At 47.8% G+C, this 21,989-nt stretch overlaps 1 protein-coding gene across 9 annotated transcripts in view; it reads left to right on the forward strand.

The window, feature by feature from the left end:
* PLD1 (phospholipase D1) overlaps window positions 1-21,989 on the forward strand; it is an 80,518-nt gene that overhangs the window by 53,202 nt on the left and 5,327 nt on the right. For 8 of the 9 annotated variants that reach the window (XM_086618229.1, XM_086618227.1, XM_086618226.1 and 5 more), the window contains 12 exons: window positions 653-869; window positions 1,773-1,886; window positions 4,469-4,597; window positions 4,947-5,065; window positions 5,224-5,337; window positions 11,409-11,519; window positions 12,270-12,358; window positions 15,501-15,614; window positions 16,797-16,846; window positions 17,892-18,026; window positions 20,994-21,147; window positions 21,775-21,889. In XM_086618229.1, coding sequence (XP_086474355.1) covers window positions 653-869; window positions 1,773-1,886; window positions 4,469-4,597; window positions 4,947-5,065; window positions 5,224-5,337; window positions 11,409-11,519; window positions 12,270-12,358; window positions 15,501-15,614; window positions 16,797-16,846; window positions 17,892-18,026; window positions 20,994-21,147; window positions 21,775-21,889 — 1,461 coding nt within the window. The remainder of the gene's footprint in view (window positions 1-652; window positions 870-1,772; window positions 1,887-4,468; window positions 4,598-4,946; window positions 5,066-5,223; window positions 5,338-11,408; window positions 11,520-12,269; window positions 12,359-15,500; window positions 15,615-16,796; window positions 16,847-17,891; window positions 18,027-20,993; window positions 21,148-21,774; window positions 21,890-21,989) is intronic. The other variant, XM_086618234.1, reaches the window with a different exon arrangement.

Here is a 21,989-nt window from a genome sequence, read left to right on the forward strand (position 1 = left end):
ACATCTGCACGTCAGGTTTGCGGTGGGGATGAACAAGCTGTGTCTGCTTCTAAACATAGGGTTGGGTTTAGGATGTTTAAAGAGGAATAGTAATGGGAAGGAGGAAGTACCTGAGCATCGCACGACTCTTTAGGGCTAGATCCTGACCAGCCCTCGCCAGGGCACGAAGACAGACAGCTGAGTTTCCCCTGGAGCTTGGAGCAGCCATCACAATTCGGAGGCTGCGTTCTTAAAACTTATATAGAAATGCACAGTAGGCACTCGCAGAGTGCTGCAAACTTCTGGGTACTCAGGTCCTCCGCAGGTGCCTTGCTTCCTGTGTTTTCTGCTAACCTGGATCTGTATGCATCCAGAAAGCTCAAAAAAATTTAAAGAGGTCTAAATTTATGAGAATTTCAAGGGTACTAATAATCCAGAGTAAGTTTATGGGGTTGAAATATGTCCTGCTAGCATTAGTGGGTTTTTCTGTCGAGTGCCTCCTCGATACAGACTCTCTCCCTCAAAAGCATTCGTAGTTACCATCGAAGTGTGTCTTTGTCACAGAGCAAAAGTTGGCTGGTGGTTGTTTCTGGGCATTGGTATGCATGATAATCTGTAATTAAAGGGGGACACATCTGACCATCACCTGCAGCAATGTCTTGTGTTTTTTAAGTCTGCAGCAGAGTCGTCTGAACATGTCCCTCTGCAATCTCAAGCTCTATCCCCAGAATGCCACTTGTTCCAGAGAAGTGCTGATGATGTCCCAGACACATCAAAGATGAAAGGAGTAGGAAAATCCAAAAAGTTTTCCAGGTTCAGTATTTACAAGCATCTCCATAAGCACGGAATGCACCATGCTGACAGTGTCAGCAGCATAGACAGTGAGTCGAGTAAGTAATGTTTTTCAACTAAACAACACATATGAAGCATGTGTGGAGGTGGGTGGGTGGGTGTACATGCAGATTCATATAATTCCTGGGGTATTGTGTTCTTTGTAAAGCAGGAAAGTTTGGTGAATTTCTTAACTATCAGAATAACAACTGCGTGTAGTCAATATGTAAATTTGTGTCACTGCAAAATATACAAGAGAAGCTTTAAGTTGATTTGCGTTTAGTTAATTAGCAATTGTCATGAGCCATCAAATGACGTGATACAGTGTACGTGATACTTAATGTTTATATTGCTGGGAAATTTTTGTTCTGCTAGGGAGAATTGAATCTTTCATTTTTCAGCTTGTATTTATTATAACAAGTGAGACAGTTTCTGAATGTGATTATCCCCTCTCATAGGCTAGTGTTACCTAGGTTTACATCAGTTCACTTAAATAGAAATATTCCAAATTTATCCAGTTACGAGAGAGGACAGACTATTCAACAGAATGCAGCTTTTAATTCCTCACATTAAAAGCAACTTCAAAGCCAAAATTACAAGGATCAGCTTGACATTTGTTCCAGCATGGAGTCCTTCCTGAAATTTGTTCCTGAAGTCCTCAGCTCCTGAAGATGTAAATTGCTCAAGGTGGGAACTTGAGTTTCCATCACTCCTTGCAGATCTTGCTCCTGCTCCTGGCCAGAGGAAGCCTTGTTGGAGCATCGTTTGCGTTGGTTGCAGTCAGTTCAAGACACAGCCATGGCTTTGCTGCTTCAATATATCTGTTTGGCTTAAAACCAGCTGGGTCTTGAATTTGGTCCTTTTCTAGTTTGAGTAAAGTGTCATCAGACAGGATCAGGCACTAGCGTAGCAGAAGTGGACGTGCGTTTTTGCCATAAATAGAGCATCTTGACTTTCTGCAGGTTACTGTAACCCCACTAGAAGTCAACCGAATATAATCCAGAGTTTAAAGCCCCATCTGAAAATGTTTCATCACCACAGTGAATCCAAACAGGGGCTCACTGAGCCTCAGGAGGGTAAGTGGAGGAAGGCAGAGGTGCAGACCCCTTCAGGCTTTAGCTGCTGATGTTTTTGCGTTGTAACAATGGTGAGAGTTGAGTTGGGTGCCAGGATCAGCCTTTGCTGCTTGTTGTTCTCCCAGTGTCCTTAGCACCCTGCTGAGGACAACCTGGCAGAAGAGCCTTCTCCAGAAGCAACAAAAACTGCAGCGTAAATAAATAATGATTAAAAACAAAACCAAAAAACAAACGAACAAAATAAGGCAAAAAAAAATTCCAACAACAACCACTCCACCCCAAATGAAAAACCCAGACCAATTTGCAATAACGTCAGCAGGGAACAGTTGAGGAAATTCTGATTCTGGTATATGATTATTTCGGCAGCTCCCTTCCTGTAAAGAAAGGGGCTTATTACTGAAATTGGGAACTTCTGCACTGAATATTTTAAAATAAGCCTGATGCAGGAAGACAAATGCAAACAGAGAGAGGAAATGGCAAAGTGGTTGTTGCAGTACGTTTGGATGAAGACTTGGGGGCCTCCTTTCTCGCCTTATTAAAGTCAAATCAAAACATATTCAGTTGAGAAAGCAGTTGGGTGGTTATGGACACTGAGCTGTTCTGAGCTCTGGACCCATGTTGAAAGGGTCTATTTCAGTATGGTACCACATTGAGATGCCTTTGAGTGCTGGTACAGAGTGAGGAGAAGTTCAACATCTTCCTAATGTCTTCCTCCAAGGCATTAATTGCCAATTATAAAATACTGGATACTAAGTAGTGGCAGGTAACAAGGAAGAGATGCATTCGCTTCATGGAAATGAAGTGTGGTCTCCCCTGTGGTCACCTCATGCTCATTCATGAGTTGATGTGCAGCCATCGAAGCTTGGTACGTGAAGTGTTTTAGCCAGGTGGCATGGCCCACCCATTCCCATTGGAGCATGCCGAGACAGCGATTCCCCAGCTCCACCTGGACTCTCACTAGAACCTCACGCTTCCCAAGGCCGCATGGCATTTTTGGCATGGCATGGCTTGGCTCGGCTCAGTGGGGTGACAGCAGTGCTGGCAGGGCTTGCTTTGTGTAAACTGGTCTTGTTGCAGCGCTGCCAATGTGTATTTTGTTGACTGTTGAAAGGGTTTGTTTTTTTTTGTGCTAAGGGGTTTTCATGGTTACCTGGTGATGTGGTTGGGTTACGAGAAGGCTTCTGCTGTTGGCATGTGACTGTGTAATTATCACACTAGTGTTTGGTACAGTAGATGAAGGCAGCTCTCAGGGTCAGGAAATAATGCTATTTAAATGTTCCTGGTCTTTGCCAACATTTTTGATTTTTCTTAAGAGTGAGGAAAAGGAGTTTACTGCACCAAAATATGTGCACTACAGAAGGGATCCTATTAGGAGGGAATATCCCTGTCTACAGTATTTTAGACCAGTAGGTCTAAAATAGATTTAGATTAGTGGGTCCAGAGGAGGGCCATGAAGATGATCCAAGGGCTGGAGCACCTCTCCTGCGAAGACAGACTGAGAGAGTTGGGGCTGTTCAGCCTGGAGAAGAGAAGGCTCCGGGGAAACCTTCTAGCAGCCTTCCAGGACCTAAAGGGCCTACAAGAAAGCTGAAGAGGGACTTTTTACAAGGGTGTGTAGTGACAGGACAAGGGGCAATGGCTTTAAACTGAAAGAGAGGCGATTTCAATTAGATGTAAGGAAGAAATTTTTTACAATGAGGGTGGTGAGGCACTGAAACAGGTTGCCCAGAGAAGTTGTGGCTGCCCCATCACTGGAAGCGTTAAAGGCCAGGGTGGATGAAGTTTTGGGCAATCTGATTTAGTGGAGGGTGTCCCTGCCTATGGCAGGGGGGTTGGAACTAGATAACCTTGAAAGTCCCTTCCAACCCATACCATTCTGTGATTTTATTATTCTATGATCTTAATCATCATCAATTTGGAATTCAGGATCCATTTGTTCAACATACAAAATTTTATCAAAAGTTGACGTTGTTATTTGGAAAAACAAAATAAAACAACAAAACCCACAATACTTAGTGAGGGAACATGGGCTTTTTAGTCATCTCATTCTAGTTAGTAAAGACTAGCTTGTGTTAGAGGAGATACACCCTGCTGTAGAGGCAAAATCATAAACCCTGTAGCCGAGAGGTTGCAATGAGTTCATTAGTTTAGTAAAATATATTAAGTAGATGATATCTGTGATGTTCCTGTACATATATCCACTAAGGTCAATGGAACTGGACTGCCACATGGTAATATTTAGGTGTCACAGGACTGTGGAAAGACAAATGATTACAGGGTGATTTTTATTTTGGTTTTAGTCCAATATAGAGAGAATTCAACATCTGCTTTTTGTCTCCATAACGGACTCCTACATATAACCTCTCCTGATTATATAACAAATATTAAAATAGGGAAGAAAAAAATACTAATATGCGTGCTTTGAAAGCAACAGGGAGACTGGGGGACAAAACAGCTACAGCCAACTGGGATGGGCAAGTCCCCCCAGTGCTTTTGTGGTAGTGAGTCTCTCACCAGCTGTGTGCAACGGACAGCCGTGACTTTGGAGCGTGTGTTTTTCTTATTTTGTTTGCCTGTGACAGATAGAGGATCCATCCGCAGCTTGAAGACGGGTGTTGGTGAGCTGCTTGGGGAAACCAGGTTCTGGCATGGCAAAGACTATTGCAACTTCGTCTTCAAGGACTGGGTTCAACTTGACAAACCTTTTGCTGGTAAGTGCCTTTGCACTCTGGAAGTCATTACGTTCCCTCAAACGTTCTTCCACATCTTTTCAGTCTCAAGCGGTGTTTTTTCATGCTTCTGAGCCAGAGGTAATGAAGCTATTTTGGTTTGGATGCTAGGAAGAAGCAGCAAAACTCCCTTTTGAGACATTCTAGGGCCAATTAAACTGTTACGGTCCATGGACTTGGATTGCGGGCAATCGCGTGATAAGTCTGAATTCATCCGCACAGCCCTTGGTGCCACGTCCCAGAAACTTCAGTTTAAGGAGGGAGTTGCCACATTTTTCCACGTTCATGTCCTTTGTCTGAGGAGGTCCAAACGTGCTTTCCTGTCCCGTAGACTTCATTGACAGATACACGACCCCGAGGATGCCCTGGCACGACATCTCCTCCGTGGTGCATGGCAAAGCGGCGCGTGATGTCGCCCGACACTTCATCCAGCGCTGGAATTTCACCAAGGTGGGATGCAGGCATTGCTGCTGGGGCACGGGAATAAATACACCCCTGCCTCATACGCGTGACTTCCCTAGGCATGCTTTTTTTTTGTTTTTTTTATGTTAACTCTGCTATGTTTCACTTTCCTAAAGGATTTTTTTCTTCTTTTTTTCCCTGGGCAGATCATGAAGCCTAAATACAGATCCCTGTCCTACCCATTCCTGTTGCCAAAATCTCAGCAAACTGCTAACGAGCTGAAGTATCAGGTGCCCGAGGCCGTTCATGCCACAGTCCAGGTGAGTGCTGATGGTCTCCTGCTCACCTACTCCCAAAAGAGCTTGTTTTGGATCTTTCCAGTAGGAAGTGTTGATGCCTGACAGACCCTCTGCAGAACTTGAAAATATAAAATGAAAAACTCTTTATTTAATTTAGCTCACAGCATAGTGATCAGATCCTCAATTACGATAAAATAATGCAACTCTTTCAGTAGAGATGAGCTAATTTATACTCCTGCTTTTGAGATAAGAGGCCCGAGCTGTACGCGGTACTCAAGTCATGGGAACACCATGACATTGTGTAGCTGCGTAATTTTTCTGGTTTGTTTTCTGCTGCTCTTCTTCTAACGCCTAACATTTGTGGTTTATGTTTTGGGGAGGCCTGATGGGTTGAGGTCACCCACTGAGTATTTATCCCAGATCTTGGAGCAGTCTACCTGACGCCTCTCTCAGGCGGGTGGTGGTCAGCTGGAGCCCACAACTAAGTGGAGTCTGGAGGCTATTGCTTTCTGCATTGAACTTCATCTGTGTTTTATTATGCAGTCGCTCAGCCCTGTGGGTCCTCTGCAGTTCTGCAGTCAGCCCACAGCCTCGTTTGTGATGAACTAGATGATCTTTAAGGTCCCTTCCAACCCAAACCATTCTACGATTCTATGATTGTCCTCACAATCATAATTGCCAGGATATCTGTATTTTAACCCTGTTAGCTATATTGGCTGCATATATTGAATACTATTGTTGACCAGCAGAAATACGTACTTGTTGAAGAACGTGAAGTCAAAATAGTTATGCTGAAGTAGCAAAACGATTGTGTGCCTCTGTGGATGAAAGATGGTATGAAGTAAGAGCAATTAGACCAAAACCAGGAAAAGTGCATGCCTTTGCTCTTCGTAAGGAGTGATCCACCCAGATGACAGCAATGCTTGGGGAGGCTTTGTGTAGTGAGATGCGTTTTAATTGGTTACGTTGGTTGCCAAGGCATTGTCCGCTCCTCCTCGTGTGGTGTAAGGGATGGCTCGCCAGCACGGGTGTCTTGGGTCATGGGTCTCGGGTGTTTTACATCAGTCTCCAAAACAACGCTGGCAGCTTGCTGAGAAATAGTCTCGCTTCAGACATTGTCATGCTTCCTCAGCTGTGTCTGTGACACCAGCTTTGTGGGAAGCTTTGTTTTCATGGAAGTGAGGGGGCTTGTGCCCCCAGAGCAAGTTCTAACCACAAGATGAGCCTCAATTTTTAAATCATGGGGTTTTGCTGTATAAAAAAGTTAAGCTCTACTGATTACAGAACTGGAAGCAGTTCCCAAAGGAAGAAACTGAGCTGAGCACAGTCTAGGTCCAGCTTTCCTTCAGTCCGTAGTGCAGAGCTGCTGGTTCAGGGCATCAGCCCGTGGGAGAGGAGGCTGAAGCTCAAAAGGTGACTGCTAAATGTCGCATACACCAATGCTGAGCGATGGGTGAGCTGTTTAAAAACTCGCCTCGTCACCACCTCGTTGGGGCATTGCAAGTGAGTGATAACGTTCCAGGAAACGAGGGGCTGTTCTCAGCGATGCCATAAACAACAAAAAGAGAGCAGGTTTTTCTTGTAAATTATTAATTTGAAACTACCATACTCATTTCTAATTTATATCCATTTGCAGCTTTTAGACACCTGTCAGGGTAGCCCAGCCCTGCATATAGCCAGATAAATAAAAGTATATGATATTAGGCTGAAAATACATTGCCCTGCAACGTCCTGGCCTTCCTGGTACGAGGGAAGGCTGTGAGGGAAGCATGTTTGCAGCACTGAGCGCAGTGGAAGCGGTGAGGGTGGCTGCTCTGCCCAGGCTGGTGCAGGTCCCTTGGCCTTGGGCTGCCTGCAGCTGGGCTATGATCTCTGGACGATCTCCTCCAGCTCCGAGGCATGATTTTGCACGCATGCACTGTAACTTTGGCTGTTGCCTCCATAATAATCACAGTGACCTGCTTTCTGTTGATCCCTGGAGGACACAAGTTCCCTGAGCATCCCTGAAGTCCCCGCCGTGGGTCAGCAAGTGGCTCAGGCTCTCCTCCTGATGAAGGTTTTGGGTTTGGGGAAAGGGGAGGACACTGGCAGCCTGGATCTGAACCCACCCCCTGTCCTGGCTGCCTTTTCCTGGGGCTCCCAGGGTGTGATCAAGGTTTTCCTGTGTGGCTCCTCCTTTCCTGCAGCCACAGGAATATCAGCCTCTTGCCTGTCCAAGATATTAGTTTGGGACCAGAGGGCTGCAGGTGCTCACGTCTCCTTTCAGGGGTACAGCCCAGTGCAGAAATAAGCAGATAACCCTAAAATCTTTCACTGACTTTTTTGTGCAGAAAAACTAGAGCAATATTGTTCTTCCTGATATTGAATCCTTCGGTTGCCCACCAGCCAAACCCACGTTGTCCCCGTTTTGGTGCTGTGTAGGGGCTTTATAGGCAGAAGTTCCTGCCCGGAGGTAAAATCCAGCATCTGGTGACTGTCCCTGGCTGTGGGGCGGTTTTCTTGTTTCTGAGCTTCTTTGCAAATCTGTTTTCAATTGTGGGCAGATCAGAGGAAGGGAAAACACAAAGGATCCATGGGGATTGCAGCGTTGCTGCGAGCCTGAGCCCCTGACCTGTCAGCAGCAGATTTTGACCATCTCGTACCATCTGGTTTTGCTCTCCTTTGTCAGAGGAGAGGAGCAGGAAAGTGTTTTTGGGAGGGTGGGGATGGCAGGACCGGCACTGAACAGGGGCTTTCCCCTGGGCAGGGCAGACGAATGCAGCGTGCACGGGGAATGATGTGGAGGTACAGGCTGGGAAGGAGGAAGGAGCCTGTTGGCTCCATGGCTTAGTCAGACATGTCTCTCGTCCTCTTTCGTTTGAACCTCTGGACTTTGCTCGCAGTAGCGATGCGATTGCACATCGATTTTTTTGCGAGAGCCGAACAGCCATCTGCCAAAGGCGGTGCCAGGTTTTTTTCCATCTCTCTATCTCCATTCCAGAGTTTGCAGTTATCAGCCAAAGCCAGCGCTGCGAAAGATGTCAGGTGGTGAGGCAATATCCAGTTCCTGATGCAAACATGATGAAAATTTAATGCTCTGGCAATGGCTAATGCCCTTACCTCTTTGAAGTCTGCATGAGAGCTTGCATTGTGCGGGATTTATGCGCTAGCCCACAGCAAACATCAAATTTATTACTCTTGTATCAATCAAAGAAGTTAAAGGGATGACAAGCTTGGCTCAGCGCTGCTATTGAGAAACTTGAGGGAGAGGAGGAGGAGGAACATGGACACACCAGCTCTGGTGGGTAGGGGCTGTGCTGGGCAGCATGTTGCCTTTTCACCCTAGGGAAGTAGATTGGATTTATACCAGCTTGCTTTAAATACCTCAGCAGGAAAGGTGAGATGTCCAGAAGTGTGAGACGAAGCATCAGTTGATAAGGGAAGGCCCGTGTAGGAAACTTCAAGGTGTCTTTGAGTGCCACAGCCGCAGGTTGTACCTGGCACAAGCTTTTCGGGTGATGCTAAGCCAGTTTTTTAGGATGAGCAGTGATGTGTGGCTCTGGGAGCAGGGCAGAGGGATGATGGTGCTGTAACAGTGGGGTGTGTGGAGGGAGCTGGAGTGCTGGCGTGTGGAGAGGGGGAGAGGAAGGCAGGGAAGAGCAGGTGGATGATACCCTGGGAAGCCATGGGGCTGGAAAAAGATGGTCCTAGGAGATGATTGAGTCACATCAGGCAGCATCCCTGGTTTGGAATAAACTTGTCTCCTGGCATGTTGTCTTACAAAGCGAAGGGCTTTGGTGCTATCGAGCTTCCAATTCAGAAAAGGACGTTTATTCCTCATCCCCAGCAGTTTCAGCTATTGCTGCAGTAAATGAGGGTGTGGAAGTTCCTTTGTTCAATGCAGGGCTCGGCAGCGCATCTTGGAAGAGAGAAACGGCGCTTTGGAGCATGGACAAAGTTAACTAGCAAAAGAAACAAGGATTAAATATCAGTACTTTGTACACTAGGAAGGTACAATCTGCAGCTTTCCGAAGTGCGATTCCAGGCTGCATTTGCTGGAGGTCCCCAGCCCACAGGGATGTGCCTCAGGGCCCCAGGTTTTCACGGCAGCAGGACAAAAGGCGAGGAAGGGGCAGCGCGGCCGGGCGTCACCGGCTGTGCCAGTAAAGGTGAAAGGGCTGTGAGCTCCTGTCCAGGCTGTAGCCTGAGCTGTGTGTACGGAAGAATTAGCCTGCTTTCTACCCAGAAAAGCTGTTTTTTCTGTCCTTATTAATGCAAATGGGGGGGATTTTGTTCAGGAGCTCTGTCTGCCGTGGTGCTCGACTGGGTTTCAGCAGTGCCCAGCCTGGGGCAGGTGGGAGCGCGATGCGTTGGCTTTGCAAACCAAATAGGTGATTAAAAGCACATAGGCGCAAGTGGCATTGCCTGGTAGAGGTTTCTGTAAGCAAAGGGTGGCTGTTTGGGATGGCAGAGGCTGTGATGCCCCTTGCATACTGGCTGGATCCCTCACTCAAATGTCTGTGACCCTGATGTTCAGTTTGGCAGGATGCAGTGTTCCCTCTTGTTGGCCAAGCAAGCAGCAAGTTGCAGGATCTGGGTTTTGGTGACCTGTGGGAGAAAGCTCCTTCTGTCCGGGAATCAGCTCAAGAGTCGTGTGCCACCGCACAGCAATGCCCCTCGGTGCCACCTCCAGAGATGCTCTGGAGACGGGAGGATTGGTTTGGTTCAGGCACGCAGCACACGGACCAAAGGGCCAAATCCTTATTACTGGTATACTACTGGTAATTAATTAGCCCTTGAAAAAGTCCTCAGCCATGCCATGGCCAGCAACCTGCTTTCATTGCGGATGGTGATGACAATGTGACAGCAGAGCTCAGGGTCAGGGTATCGGGGACATTGTGGGGACAGGAGGAGTAACATGGATCAAAGCAGCAGCTGGACGTGGAAAATGAAAAGAAATCCATTGGAGGGATTTCCAGGGGAAAATGTGGTTGAGCCCTGGAAGAGATCAGGATTTTGCATGTACTGACACACACATTTCATGGATCCTCAGCGTTTGCATCTCGTCTGGTGTGTCACTGGCCCCGAGTGCTGGCATGATGGCTGTGTTGAGATATTTTAAGGCTATTGTTTCAATGTTTCTGTCTCGACATGACGTTTAAATACAGAGGCTAATCATGAGTAATTATTTCCCCTGAGCACGTACTCTGCCAACACTCAATTAAAAACTACGTTTCCATCCATGTTCCAGTGAGGACATAGCATGGTTGCTTCTCAACTCAGAGCGCAGGAGCAGGCGATGCTGCAGCATCCCTGGCTGTCTGGGTCGGGATGCTGCCTGCCGGGGAGATTGCTCAGCCTGGCTGAGAGCACCAACAGAGGTGGTTTCCCATATTGGTTTGGCTCTTTTGCACAAAAACTGCCGGAGGCAGGGGGAGAACATGCCCTGGGGATCTCGCAGTATCTACTTTAGAAGTGAATTTCCAGCAAAAATTAATAAATAAGTGTTGGCAAGTGAACTGCTGTGAGTTTTAGAAGTCCTATCATCACAAATTGGATGGCATGTGCAAGAATTTGGCAGAAGAAATAAATGACCTGGAATGCTCAAGGACAAAGACATGGCCTCCGTTATCAGACTGGCTGTATAATTATGTACCACCTGTTTGTGGGGAAACTGCATTGCCCCAGCTGGAGAGCAGCTTTAAAAGGTGCTGGAGAGGAGATCACCAGTTGGATGTGCACCCCTAAAGCTTGGAAATTTAGATTGTTTTAAAAGCAGTTTATCATAAGACCTTAAGCAAGAACGAGACATCTGTGTTGCTTCTATCACACCTAGAGCTGCTCAGGTGGGAGAGGGCCGTAACGCAGCAACGGGACAGGGCACTGATGTTTTTCATCAAAACATTATTAAGCATTAATGCTATTTTTGAGCATCTTTTCTCCTTGTTACAGATGCGGTATAAATGGTAAATGTTGCACGTATTACCTTATTTAGTGAAATCCTGACAGGGGAACAGTGCCAGGGAAGAGCGTTGCCTCTGCAGTAATTTGGGTGCAATGCTGTGGTGTTCAGAATGGGATGGAGCTGAAGGTGTTAATCTCTTGCTTCCCAGGTGATCCGTTCTGCTGCTGACTGGTCGGCTGGCATTAAATATCACGAGGAGTCCATCCACAATGCCTACATCAGCGTGATACAGAACAGCAAACACTACATATACATAGAGGTGAGTGGCGATGGGGAGAGCAGGAGGGTCCCGCTGCTCTGGGCATGGCTTGCAGCCATCATGAGGGTAGTTCTTCTTCTTGAGGTTTGGTCTTCACTTTTTTTATGAATTTAGACATACATGGGTATTACTACAGCATCTGCTCTGAATTTTTGGGGCTGTTTCCATTGACTTCAGTGGTCTTTGGACGAGGCTGATGGGTACGTACCCTGACAGCCTCCTGACCACAAGATGGAAGAAAGTAGTCCTCTCCTTTATAAGCCTCTTTGCAAAATTGCCAGCAACTTTGATGGCCTATGCAATAGCCTTCCTGTCCCCTCCATGCCTTTCCCATGTCCCCTGTTCATGCCCAACCTCCTGCACACAGGGCTGGTGTTGCATCCGTACAGCCTGGAGCTGCAGGAATCTCCTGTGTTGGAGTGACTCTCAGCACTGGCTGAATGGAAATGCTTATTCTCCTCTTTTTTTCTTTTTTTTTTCTTTTTTTTTTTTTTTTTTAGGCTCTGGTTAGGTTACTCTTTACATGAACTTTCTGAGGAGTGTGATTAAAAAGAACTAATTCTTTCCCTAAGTAAGCACAGACACACACATCATTTAATAATAATTTAAAAAAAAAAAAAAACCACTAACTCAAACGGCACACAAACCTCAGCTATCTTTAGTTGTTCTTGGTCTGAAATAAAGCGTGCAAGTATTTTTTTGCTGGTTGCTGGCAGGGTCTGACAGTAGCTTTGCTTGCTTTTCCTGCAGAACCAGTTTTTTATTAGCTGTGCTGATGACAAGGTTGTCTGGAACAAGATCGGCGATGCGATTGCTCAGAGGATTCTTAAAGCTCACAGGTAACCTGTTCTCAACAAGGCACTGACAGTCTTCCAGGTGCATTTATGCGGTGCGGTGTAAAATAATATCTTAATGGACACAGCTGTACGATAGCTTTTCCAGCGCAGAACCGATGCGGTTGAAGATCTGCTTGTGTTTGCAGCAGTGAGACTCTTGAGTGGTTTCTTTGCAGCCAGGAGTTGTTTTTCTAGACTTACCCTGAGGCAAATGTATTTTTAACAATGGAACTTGTTTAAAAGCCAAGTCCTTTTGTACTCCGGTTCGGTGACACCTTTGCTCGGTAGCCAACCAGTCTTGAACTGTGTGGTGAGGCATGTTAATGGGCGGGAAGGTTGAACTGGGATTTGTGGCTTATTTAAAATACCTATAGAGAGGGCTGGCTTCAAACAGGGGAAGCAAACACATTTGGAGGATTTGACTGCAGGGTTCAGCTATTGTTTGAGCAACTTCTTCTGGTAAGTGCCGGAGGATATTTACAACCTCCAGCCACCACGAGGGGACCATCGTTTGTTCCTGGATGGAACAAACCTGACCATGTTTTCGGTGCTCCTTTTACACGAGCATGCCTAACCCTGCATTGACATGAATAGCGCAGGTAGTGGCTTGTCTCCACTTTGATCCTGGTTGGCCTTGCTTAAGGTTGCTCTCCTGAGGTCTGTCTTTAAGATACATATATGTCATAGTCTAAAATGGTATTCTGCTCTTGCTGGGCTGATACAGAGAAAACTTTCTAAACTGATTCCTTTAATCTCTTGTGCTTTTTCGCCACGCATGCAGGAGTTTGTGGCAATGATGATTTTTTCCATATTGTAGTTGTCTAGAGCTATGCAGGGACTGCTTTCCCAGGGGTGCTCTCTCTCTGGAGTCACAGAAATTTCTCTCTCTTTGGCACTTGAGCTTGGAAATTCCCACTTGAGTAAAGGCAACCAAGCACAGACAGACAGACAGACGCCGGGGTACGGGCAGTTCTGTGATGCCAACGGGGCTGAGGTGCAGGCAAGCAGCTGGAAACAGCGTTGCTGGTGTTTGCATTGCAACCTCGAGGCTCGTGGGCAGCTGGACACAGCACCTCTGCGGAGGTCATTTTCTCCTTGGAAAGTGGCTCTGGATAGCCAGAGGTAGCAACAAATTCTCATGACATTTTCCTCTTATATAAAATTTCATATAAAAGCTGTCATTCTGTCCAGACATCAAAATGTCTGGTACAAAAAGGAGTCGCATAAATTCTTCAGTGACCCCTTTTCAGATGTGATGCTCAATTCACTTCTGTAATATTCCAATTTTGTGCCAATATTGTGCCAGCCTAATGGCAGTGATTCCTAACTGGGTATGAGATTCAAATTCTGCACACTCCAGAGCGCCTGCCATTGCCAAAGATTAAAAGTAAATTCAGACCTAAATGGTTTGCATCAAGTGCTCATGTTCCAAACCGCCCCGGCAATGCAGCGTAGGTGACACAGATGTTTAATTGTAAATTAAGTTCTTTAGTGAAGCTTGTATGCTTCTCACTCTTCTAGACTAAATATTTTTTACTGTTGTAATTAATATCATTCTTTGCTTGGTTTCCCCTTTTTTTTCATGGGTGGCTCTTTAGATTAATAAACACTGGGCTTAGACAAACAAGCTGCTTTTTTGGGAATGTTTTTGTTAGTAGATCTTTTTCATGATACAAACAGGCTTCATTTCAGAGTCTCTTGTGAACCGGTACGACCTTGTTTGCTGTTTCCCAAGTCAGACTAAAGCTGGTTTACAATGCATAGCCCAGCTATAAGGAAGCATTGGTTCATATTAAAGAAACACGGGTCCTCACTGTCTTCATCCCAGCTCAGACGAGACCCCAGTTCTTCACAATTCTGCTGCCTTTAAGTCCACAGCCAGGACTTGCTCGAGGAAGGAATACTTGTAACAAAAACTTGCAGGCTGGCTCATCTTCAGGCTGCCCTGAAGTGGTTTTTGTCCTGATCAAAGTGCGTTTGCCATCTAGTGGCAGCACCCGTCATTGGAGCATCCTCAGCCTCCTCCTCCTGGCACAGGCCAGGGGACCACCAACACCCAGGGGTGCCCAGAAAGTGCTGGCAGAGAAGATGCACCTGGCATGTGTCAGCAAAGAAAAACCTAAATGTGAGCTTTAAGAAAAGCCCCAGGCAGGGCTGCGGTCGTAGCTCTGGTAATGCTGGATCAGCTCCCGGTCAGGGTACGGTTCAGTTTGTGCGTGTCCAGTGGAACAGTTTTGTCGGTTGTGCTGTATTGGTGGAATACTCACCGTCCTGAATGATTGATATTTTGCTTGTGCCCGGAATTTTTTTTTACCTTTTGTGATGTTTCTGACATCTAAAAACCAGGATGTAGTGGGAATGTCAGGTTAGATTTTGGTTTTGTGCCTGTGACAGCACTGTAGCCTTTGTGCACTGCCAGGCAGCCGTACACACCAGTCTGCACCAGCATGTGTGTGTGACCAGGCAGTTGGGACGCTCAGACAAACTCGTGTAGTGTCAGACACAATCTGCAAAATAATTAGCCTGCCCTTGAACTTCAGTGAAATCTGAAAACCTAAAGGGGCTACAAGAAAGCTGGAGAGGGACTTTTTACAAGGATGTGTAGTGACAGGACAAGGGACAAAGGATTTAAACTGAAAGAGGGGAGATTTAGGTTAGATACAAGGAAGAATTTTTTTACATTGAGGGTGGTGAGGCACTGGAACAGGTCGCCCAGAGAAGTTGTGGATGCCCCATCCCTGGAAGTGTTCAAGGCCAGGTTGGATGAGGCTTTGAGCAACCTGGTGTAGTGGAGGGTGTCCCTGCCCATGGCAGGGGGGTTGGAACTAGATGATCTTTAAGGTCGCTTCCAACCCAAACCATTCCATGATTCTATGATTCTTTTCCTTTAGCCTCTTTTGTTCTCAGCTGAGAGTAAATTGTTCCTTCTCCTCGTGAAGGTCTGAGCACTTGCTGAAGTGCTGATGGCAGGTGATGAACGCCTGAAACTGGGAATACACTTCACGCTTTGCTCCCTTAAAATTTGTGTAGTGGCCTTGGATGGAAACCAAGTTGGTCAGCACAGGGAAAGGGAAACCAAGGGCACTGACCTTGTACGAAGCCGAAACATTCACAGGCTAACGTTCCCCCCAAACTATTGTTTCAGGGAAAACAAGCGTTTCCGAGTATACGTGGTGATCCCGCTGCTGCCTGGCTTCGAGGGTGACATTTCGACCGGCGGGGGGAACGCGCTGCAGGCCATCATGCACTTCAACTACAGGTACAGTGGGAGCCCTGCGGCGGGCAGGGCTGCCGGAGACCTCCGCGGGGCAATCCCTGCCTCCAGGGTCCCCTGATCCCTTACACACCCACCCCCCCCGATTCCTAACTCTCCGCCGCTTTCCTTTTTGCTTGTCAAACCAGGGCTTGCTCACCCCTGAGATCTCTACCCTTCCACCCACCAGCCATGCTCTCCTTTATGCACTTACCTTGGCTTTTCCCGCAGTTCCTCCCGGCAGCGTCCCCGTCCCCCAGCCCCATTTGTTAGCTTAGGGCGTCTGCACCTGCTCAGTCGGGTGCTGGGCTTTGCCTCCAAAGCTGCCTTTTGAGCCAATACTTCACCTGGCTCTGCCCCATGAAGGCAACGGCATCTTCCCTGATGCTGTTCCTCTGCTCCAGGACGGATGTTTTTGGGGGCACTTGCAAAGACAGCGGGTCTTCATGGGAAGAACTGAGGCGCAGCGGTGCCGGGTAGCCCTGTGCTGGGAACGGGGCGTAGAGGGAGGCAAAATGGCCCAAGGCAAGAGGGTTTCACTGGAAAACTGCTGTGTGATGGTATGGCCAGGGTGCAGCCAGTCTGTGGAGAATACTGCTAGGACCGGAGTGAAATGTCCCTGGTCTATGGGGTGTCCTACCACACCTCCATAAGGATGAGTGGGGCAGGAGATGGAAGCAGAAGAAAAGCAGCATGTCTCCCTACATCTCCCTACCTTCTGCAAGGGCAACCATAAGTCTTTAGAAATCGCCCATGGGTTGGGTTTTTTTGAATGAGGTGCCAGCTGTGGCTTTTCCAGCCCAGCTGTAATCACACAAACTCCCCGACCTGGGGTTCTGCACGTGTTGGCTTTCTTTCTTGATGTCACTTCATGTTCAGACCTGTAGCACAGACAGTAGCAGCCCTATGTGTAAAATGTTTATCACCGTTGCGGTCTGCTCTAGAAGGCAAAAATGCTCCCCAGCTCCTCTGCGGATTGATTCAAGCTCCTTTGGGAAATGAGCAGTCCCTGATAGATCAGCAGTCATTTGGGAAAAACGTGTGCTCTGGGAGGACCGTGTTTCTTCTGCTCGCACGGGTTATTTAAGAGGCATCTGTGTTTTGCGATTTACTTTGCCCGCTTCTGCTTCAGCATATGCCATTGCCTTGAGTGGCAGTGGTGCTGACGGCTGCCTACCTTCCTTCCAGGACCATGTGCCGAGGAGAAAACTCAATCCTGGGCCAGCTGAAGACAGAGGGTGAGAGCTTTTTTTCCTCTCCTCTATGTTGCTTAGTCTTGGGATGCTGCTGTTCGATGGATACATCTATAATGCATGAGTTGGATTCTCCAGCTTATTAGCGTGGGCTTGCTGTGGCTGAAGGGTTCAGGCGTGGACTGGGGCATCTCACATCAATGAGTCGTGGGGCTGGTGGGCAACCTCCTCCTCTGCCGTCATGCTGTGGCGAGGTCTGTCGTGTCACGCGAGCCGTGGCTGGTCGTCAGACTCTGCACTTGGATGCAGCCCTGATCCGGAGGAGGGGAGAACCTCAGGGAGGAGCACAGCGTGGTCGCAGCTGCTCAGTATCGTGTTCCTTGGAAAACGTCCTGAGCTGGGTCACGCTTCTGGGAGCGACGAGCCCTCCACCTCCCCCCTCTCTTCCCCCATGGATCCCACCCTGGGTTTGTTTCTGGCAGTTGTCAAACATGGAGAGGAAAAACCTGCCTCAGCAGGACGCTGTTTCCAAGTTGCCTCCTCACCGTGAGGGTTCCTGCTTGAATTTGCTCTGCTGGGAACCGGAGCACTGTGAGAACCCACGTATCGTAAATACCAGGGCGTACAGAATGCCTCGTTCGTTCTAAGTCTTTGTGTAAATCTGAACTGCAGGCAAGTATGTTAGGATGTCTTTTCCATCCCGTGCATGGACAGAACACCTGCTTCCAGCCTCCTTTCTGCAGAAAACCAGTCACATAGTCCAGTTATTTTAAGATGCTCCTATCAATTGGGAGCGCTTGCGTGCTGCAGAAGGGAGATTTGGGTCATTCTTCACCAAAGTGGAAGTATCCGAGCAGGCAGCAGGTCAGAGCAGCAGGGAGAGCTCACAGGCAGCTTTTAAAGTCTGGTTTTTAAAGTCTGGTTTTAAAGGAACTTATTTCCATTACCTGTTTTGTTTATTGTTTTTTTTTTTAAAAGTCAAAAGTGAATTTGATTTTTCATATGGGTGTTTATATAAAGAGAGTCTTTTCTCTTTCTTCTTTCTTCCGCCTCCCTCATCTCATCAGTTTTGTTCTCTTTTAATTTTCAGTTGGAGATAAGTGGATAAACTACATATCATTCTGTGGACTTCGAACATATGCAGAGTTGGAAGGAAAACTAGTCACAGAGCTCATCTATGTTCACAGCAAACTGCTTATTGCTGATGACAACACCGTTATAATCGGTGAGCAGGGGCTTGTGGGAGGGATTTGGACCACTTGGTTATATCTGGATTAGTCCCTTCGCTTCTCTGCCCTGTACTCAATGGAGGCTGCTTTTCTATGTTGTAAAATATTTTGCCATTTAAAAAAAACCAACAAACAAAAACAACCAAAAAAACCCAAACAACAACAAAAAACAGAAAAACAAACTCATAAATTCATCAGGAGGGTAGATAGGAGTTAGGAAAAGATTTGGAGGGCTGTCATTTAATTTGTTTTTCTAAAATGCTTTAAAATCTCTGTGTAACAGTGAAGAGAATCCCAGTGCAGAGAATATTGTCCATCTGTCTTGTATCAAACTCTGCTCTAGCAGGAAGACTTGTGAGACTTGTCATCTGTTCCTTAAAGAACAGAATGTGCCGTAAAATTTGGATAGTTTGGACAACATGTGTCATTTATCAGCTCCATTACCGAAGACTGAGGAAGTGTGTTATAACGAGTAATAGATGTTATTTCATCCATTTCTCTTACCGTATTTATTATGAGACTACAAAGCAAAGACGGGACGTCAGGTGCAGAGTTATGCATCGCACAGAGAAGCAGAATTTTAGCCTGTTTCTGTAAAGAAACCCTTTTTGATCTGTTATATCAGCAACAAAAACTTGGTCAAAGTGTGACTTAATACCAGATTTTGCAAAGTACTCCCCTTCTTCCAAGCAGCAGTTCAGCCTTAGTGTCGGTGACCCATGGGTAGGTTTGCTCCTCTGTTACCCTCTCAGGGGTCACATCCTGTCTCCAGTATGCAGAGCAGCCCAGAGCTGGTTTTCGTATCATGGCAGGAGCAGTGTTGTTGCAACTGTGATGGTCTGGGGGGCCTGAGACTGCTCTTAATTTCTGTTTTCTGTACCTGTAAAGCCTGAGGATGGATTTGTATACAGCATGTGCATCCGTGCCAGCTGGTGAAATGATGGGGAGCCAGTTTTACCCCTTTTCCACCCAAGAAAGAGATGATGCGTGGAAATAAAACACTAACGGGGCCACAGTGAAGGAGAGGGAGGTGAAAGGATGGCGGGGGGCTTAGCTCGATTTTCGTCTGGAGGTGTTAATTCCCCTTGATTCAGGCAGGCTAAAGAGCTAATGGTGCCTGGAGGTCTCTTACAGAGCTGGGGGCTGTGGGAGATTTTGTTGTTGTTTGGTCATTTCTGTGGGTTAACAACCTGACAACTCCTATTGCTGGCTGCATCTTGCTGTTCCCTTGGAGCCCACAAGTGCTGTGGTGTCCCCTGTCCCTTGCCTTCTGACGGCTGCGTGGCACAAACCTATTTGGGGGATGAAGCCTCAGCTGGTTTCGAATGGTGCTGCAGGTGTCGGACCCCGCATGGCACGTGTGGGGCAGAGCCAGGGCTGGAGCCGCTGCACAAGCCCAGCAACCAAACCTGCTGTATCCTGGGCCACATCCAAAGCAGCGTGGCCAGCAGATCGAAGGAGGTGATTCTGTCCCTCTACTCTGCTCTTATGAGACCCCCCCTGCAGTGCTGCATTCAGCTCTGGGGACCCCAACACAAGAAGGACATGGAGCCGTTGGAGCGGGTCCAGAGGAGGCCATGAAGATGATCCAAGGGCTGGAGCACCTCTCCTATGAAGACAGGCTGAGAGAGTTGAGATTGTTCAGCCTGGAGAAGAGGAGGCTTCGAGGAGGTCTTCTAGCAGCCTTCTAGTACCTAAAGGAGCTACAAGAAAGCTGGAGAGGGACTTTTTCCAAGGGCGTGTGGTGATAGGAAAGGGGCAATGGCTTTAAACTGAAAGAGGGTGGATTTAGATTAGATATAGGGAAGAAATTCTTTGCTCTGACAGTGGTGAGGCACTGGAACAGGTTGCCCAGAGAAAGTTCTGGATGCTCCGTCCCTGGAAGTGTTCATGACCAGGTTGGATGAGGCTTTGAGCAACCTGGTGTAGTGGAAGGTGTCCCTGCCCATGGCAGGGGGGTTGGAACTAGATGATCTTTAAGGTCCCTTCCAATGCAAATCATTCTATGATTCTATTAAACCTCTATGTGTGCGGGGTGGTGTATTTTGGAGAGGCATCCCCCCTCTGAAAGGCACAGCCAGAGCCATGCCATAGGGAAATGTCTGCTGCCCTCCAGCAGCTTTGCCTGGGGACTGCAGTGGTTATTTTGCAGGGTGCGAGTGGGGAGCTGGGCACAGGACACCCATGGGTCCTGCCGCCAAGGAAAGCATCCCCCCAGCACCCCTCTGGAAAGCACCCCTCTGCTTTCTGCGGTTTGGGTTTCACACAGCGTGCGGTAGTGCTGCAGCAAGCACAGAGCAAGGAGTAGAGAAGAAACATCTCCCATGGTCAGATCATGGGAGATCCCATGGTCAGATCATCATCATCTCCCATGATTCTATGGTCAGAAGGTCCCCCGCAGTCCGGGGGTCCGCTGCTGCTTTGCAGCACTAGCCGGGACGGTGCCTGAGCTTCTGAGTCTGTGGACATAAAAGTGTGCTCCTGGCAGGACAAGAGGGTCTGGGCGTTGATTACCCACAGCGAGGAGATAACGTCCTTCTTCCTAGATCCCCCCTCCCAAAAAACCCTTACCTCCCAAATGCAAATTGAAAACTTCCCCTCTGTATTGAAACCAAATGTGGTAAAGACCTTTGAAAGCTGTGGCATCCCTCAGCAAAAGCACCTGGGAAGTTACAGAGGGAGGGAACTTTTGAGAGCGTTGGCCTGGGCTTGGCTATGAGTTAACCTTCTTCCAAGCCTGGAGCTTTTGAAGCCTGCAAAACTTAGGGCGTTTTGCCTTCTCCCTCATGCTGATTCTTGAGATCTGTGTTTCCATAGGGAAGCCCTCAGGTTGGGGTTTTACCTAGCGAAGCCATAGCTGGTCTCCCACGGAGATGAGGGATGTGGTGGGTGGTGGTGGGCGCGCAGGTGCATCTCATGTGGTAGGTCATGTGTTCCCGGTGCTTGGTTCTCCCCCCTGCCAGGCTCCGCCAACATCAACGACCGCAGCATGCTGGGGAAGCGGGACAGCGAGATGGCCATCATCGTGCAGGACACCGAGACCGTCCCCTCCGTGATGGACGGCGAGCATTACAGCGCTGGGAAGTTTGCCCAGTCCCTCCGGCTGCGGTGCTTCAGGTGGGATGTGCGGGGCTGGCGGAGCGGGGATGCAGGCAGAGCTTGCTGAGCCTCACCCCTGCCCGCAGCCTTTCAAACCCACGGGGCTGCTGCTGCCCTCTCAGGTTTAGCATCACCCAGCCTGGATTTATCCCAGTTTCTCCACCGTTTCACTAGCGTTAGCCTTCCTCACGCTGCTCCTGTCCTTAGCTCAGCAGCTTGACTTACAAATGGTTTTTCTCCAGGATTTCACTGGGAGAGCTCATAAACAAGACAGTGATATTTTGCCTCCAGATCCTGTTTTCACACTCTTTTAATTTTGGGTGGTGGTGTCTCTTTCTAACGGAAGTTCCCTCACTTGGAGCAGCCATCTGGCCCACAACACGGCTGTTTTTTCATTAAGACCTTTTTTTTTTTTTTTTTCCCCTCACCCTGTTTCCCATCTGGACAGTTATTGCATAGGGGAAAAAAAAAAAAAAAAAAGGAGAAACTCAAGCAGTATTAAGGCTGACAGACTATTTCAGGGGACAGAAGCAGGAGGGTGCTGGGATCACATGGCGTTTGACAAGTCCCAAGGAAACTTTTCCTCCCCTGGCATTTCTCTCGGTACTTCAGCCTCCGTGAGCATTGATCCCTTTGTCTTCTCAGGGTTGTCCTTGGTGGCTCTGATCTCAGTCCGGAACACCAGGATCCTGTCTGTGACAAATTCTTCAAGGAGGTATGGATTTCTACAGCAGCTCGCAATGCCACCATCTTCGATAAGGTGAGGAACACGGCGCTTTTCCCTTCTCTCCCTCCCATGCGGCAGCAGCAGATGCCAACGGGAGAAGCAGCACGGGGAGGGCAAGGGCAGCAGGTCCAGC

Source organism: Tauraco erythrolophus, chromosome 11 (genome assembly GCF_009769465.1).
Source record: "Tauraco erythrolophus isolate bTauEry1 chromosome 11, bTauEry1.pri, whole genome shotgun sequence".
Taxonomy (NCBI): Eukaryota; Metazoa; Chordata; class Aves; order Musophagiformes; family Musophagidae; genus Tauraco; species Tauraco erythrolophus.